Source organism: Centruroides sculpturatus, unplaced genomic scaffold (assembly GCF_000671375.1).
Source record: "Centruroides sculpturatus isolate CEXI.00-Female unplaced genomic scaffold, Cexi_2.0 scaffold1038, whole genome shotgun sequence".
In the NCBI taxonomy this organism is placed as follows: Eukaryota; Metazoa; Arthropoda; class Arachnida; order Scorpiones; family Buthidae; genus Centruroides; species Centruroides sculpturatus.
Window position 1 is genome coordinate 160,436 of NW_019385501.1, and position 4,182 is coordinate 164,617.

A 4,182-nucleotide genomic window follows, 5' to 3' on the forward strand; every position below is an offset into this window, starting at 1 on the left:
TGTTTTGGACATGTCTAGCATGTATGTCTCTATTGAAAATATAATTAAGAGGAAAATCGTTGGTGTTTCCTAAGTAAAGCATTACCGTTTTTTTTAACAAAAACTGATAACAGATGGAACAAAACACAATTTTATTTGTTTGCTTAATAATTGTAAAAGATTTTTTTAAAATAAAAACTCATAACAGCCAGAAAAATTATGCAAGTCTTGTTGATAGATTATTTTGCAGTTAGTAATCAATTTGGCCCACCAGTGGCCAAGCAGTTCTATTCCTTGAACACTGGAAGTTTGGTCATGGGTTTGCACCTTGCCAGGACAGGCTGGTTTTTTGGGTTTTCTCCACTACTGTAATGCCTGAATAGGGGCAAGTTACTCTTAAAAAAGATCCTCCTAGGCAGATTGCTCAAGTGTTGCATTGCCATAACTTACAAAATAAATAGTAATCAATGTATAGGAAAAATTATGTGAACAGTTTTACAAATTCTACTAAGTGTAGGTACAGTACACGCTAAGTAGGTTAAATGGATTGTTTTGGTATAAAAACACTTGTGTACTGGCTGCTTTGATCATTTAGCTAGCAGCATCAGATATGAAATGGTACACTCTATCATAATGTGTTCTGTTTGGCCACAGAATTTTTAGTGGCTGAATGATTGATTGCTTCTATGAAAATTGTATGGAGCAAATATATATTTTCAGTTGCTGCCTCTGTACTTTCAAATGCCTTTTCAAGCACGTCAACTTTCACTTTGACCAAATTTCTGCCTATTGAATCTATGGTTTTGTCAACAGGTATCCACAGATTTTGTTTGTTTGTTTTAATTGTATTAATGGTTTCATTGTACAGTACAGATCACTGATATAGTAATTTTGAAGATTTGATTCATATAGTATGTTTTTCATTTGTATATTACTGATGGAAATTCTTAAACACAGCATTAGTGAGTTAGTAAGATGTGAACTCTTGAGTGAGGGATTTGTTATCTTCTGCAAAGTAACTATGCAGGGGCTGACAAATCCCTCACTACTTCACTATGAGCAAAAAGTCAATGGTACCATACCTGTACATGTGATCCTTTGTGAAATATTTATTTCCGAAGGTCGGTTTTTACTGTGAACCAGTATCCTGCCTATTTTCCATGTTTCCTGTCGGTCAAGACAAGCAATAGCAAGCCTTGATTGATGCTCCATATGTAATCATGCACTGGGGGATGAGTTCCCTAAAACTATGCATCAAGTACTCCATGAAGTCAAGTGATTAATCAAGGCCTGCATATGCTAAATAGATAAACACGGTAGTCAGTGTAGTAACATGACTGGAAGTAGGTTGATTTTGGGGGGCTATAACTTGCAAAGGGTCACATGTAGAGATAGGGTTCCTTTTGACTTTTTTATTTTTATGGGTATGGTCTACAGCTCTGATAATGTTCAACCATCATTCAGAGGTACAGTAAGACTTTGATTATCGTTGATTTTTTTTTTTTTTTGTGAAAAATTTGCCTCAGATTTTGCCAACATTCCCACCACATGTCCTCACTGCTAATTTTGCAAAACCGCGTGTTTTCCTGCTCAGTGTGATGTTGTCTCTCGTGTGAGCATTATCACATATGTCTAGCAAAACAATGGGCATATCAAAAACTCAGTGCACAGCCAGCACCTCTGTTAAAAATTTCAGATAACTTTTGGTTCCTTCCAGCAAACTGTAAGCATCTTTTTCTGTACTCGATACACCAGCAAACAAGATGGCAGCCACCACGAGGCTCGTAAAAGCTCTATTTTTGTTGACAATTTTGTATTTAATTTATTTGTTGATGAATAAACCCTGAATAAATTAATATTTGGTTAGTACATTAAGAGAATATTTTAATATACTAGTATATTTACGAGGGTCATCCAGAAAGTAACGACCATTTTGTTTTAATAAATGAAAGAAATATATTTTATTAACAAAAATGTGTCACATACCAAATTGAAGCTTGGTCTATTTATCTACATAATCACTGTCATTATTTAAGTATTTGTCATATCTGTTTGAGCTTTAGAATTTCTGTGTCATAGTAGGCTGCTGCCAGTCCATTAAGCCAGTTTACTGCATTCTTCACCTTGTCATCACTTCCAAAACATTTGGAGAAAGTAACTTTTAAAGACAGAAAGATAGAGCATGTAGCAATGCAGTAATTAGTCTACTTATAATCTAGAAAGTTTGTGAAAGCAATAATGTGACACATTCCAGTTACTTTCTTGAAAGTAGTAAGTCTAGAAAAGTTTTGAAAGCAAGTAAATGTACTTTAATAAGCAGAATATTGAAAATATGCATTTGTAACTTCTGAATCTTGGGTTACTGGATCTTTAGATCTCTAATTAAAACTCAAATATGCATTTGTGTAAAAAAATCCAAGCCCTACTTATAACACATTATGGTATAAATATAAAAATCAATTTTAAATTTATATCTGCTTTTCAAATTTAAAAAAGTAGGGTGTGGTATTTCATAATTAAGAATTAGTTGCAAAGTATTAGCATCTTTTCATATTTTCTTTGTACAAAATTTTATAGAAACATTTCACTTGAAATAGCTGAAAAAATAAAATGATGAAATTTGCGTGTCATCTGTAATTTATTGATGAATATTTTAAAATAAACTGATATTTTTATTTATGTTATGTATATGTATATATAGGATTTTAAATATTTGTTTGTCTTTATGAATTTATTTTAATTTCAGATTGGAGTGAGTAGAATTCACACTGTTAGAACAAGAGGAGGGAATAAAAAGTATCGTGCATTAAGGCTTGACCATGGAAATTTTGCATGGGCATCTGAGCGTGAGTATATATTAATAAAAAATAATTTTGTGTAATTTAATTCATGATGATAATATCATTACATATATACAATATGATGATTATCCTACAGCGCACTGATAGGTTATAATTCTCTCATTTATTAAATATATTTAACTGGATTAGCATTTATGTAGAATTTGTTTTATTTTAGATTGCACTCGCAAGACTAGAATAATTGATACTGTTTATAATGCAAGTAACAATGAATTAGTGCGTACCAAAACATTAGTTAAGAATGCAATTGTACTGATTGATGCTACTCCCTTCCGACAATGGTATGAAGCTCATTATGCACTTCCACTTGGAAGGAAGAAGGGAGCCAAATTGGTAAGTTTCAAAATTTACAATTATCTATTTCAACATTATATAAATTTAAAAAGTTTATTTTACTATACTATTATTCAAACTTGTAGACAGAGGCTGAAGAAGCAGTTCTAAATAAGAAACGAAGTAAAAAGACTGAGAAGAAATATAAAGAACGTCAGAAAATTGCTAAAGTTGAACCTGCTCTCGAAGATCAGTTTATGACTGGACGAATGCTTGGTGAGAAAATATTGTAACTTTGTTATAAAACTATCTTAACTTTTTGTTTACTTTTATTTATTTATTAGTTTGAAATGCTTATGTAAAATATTTATGATTACAGATATTACATAGTTTATTAGAAACATCTTTTGTTTTAAACTTCTTACAGTTTGTTTGAAACAAACCTTTTCATCTTTATACTGTGCTTTAATTCTATATTTTCACTATTAATATATATGGTCAAAATACAGTCATTTTCTAGGAATTGTCATATCCACAGACTCCATAATCACCAATCAATCAACAACTTTATTTAACCCAGGTGTGTTTTAGAAATTACAGTACAGTAGAGCGTTGTTTATCCAAATCAATTGGGGACTGGGGATGTTCGAATAACTGATTACATACAAAAAAATATATTAACCTATCCCATGTTGAAATTTTTCTCCATTGCGTGTCGCTTTGCGTTGAATTTTCGTCGATGTTAAGCCTAATGTAAACTTTTTAAAATAATAATTGTAGCTATTGTATCGTTAAAAATTTTTTCTTTATTTTTTACGAGCAAAATAAATATATTGAAAAATATAAAAACAAAAAAATGATACTTTAGAAGTTAATCTAGTATCAAAAACATTCTATTCAGCATGACACACATCCTCATAAAAACACCACACAAAGCTGCCAGTCCTGCCAGCTAAAGCACACATGAACAAAAAAAAATGTTGGAGTAGCCCAAGATAGATATAGCCAAAGATTGCAGTGCCACAGCACTAGCGCAAAATTTAAATTTGCCAACTGGAATTCTTTTGGA

At 31.5% G+C, this 4,182-nt stretch overlaps 1 protein-coding gene across 1 annotated transcript in view; it reads left to right on the forward strand.

The window, feature by feature from the left end:
* The first annotated feature begins 1,405 nt into the window (after positions 1–1,405).
* Positions 1,406–4,182, forward strand: part of LOC111639605 (40S ribosomal protein S8-like) — a 4,608-nt gene continuing 1,831 nt past the window's right edge. Inside the window, exons 1-4 of the mRNA XM_023385497.1 lie at positions 1,406–1,450; positions 2,726–2,825; positions 2,998–3,173; positions 3,260–3,389. Coding sequence (XP_023241265.1) covers positions 1,406–1,450; positions 2,726–2,825; positions 2,998–3,173; positions 3,260–3,389 — 451 coding nt within the window. The remainder of the gene's footprint in view (positions 1,451–2,725; positions 2,826–2,997; positions 3,174–3,259; positions 3,390–4,182) is intronic.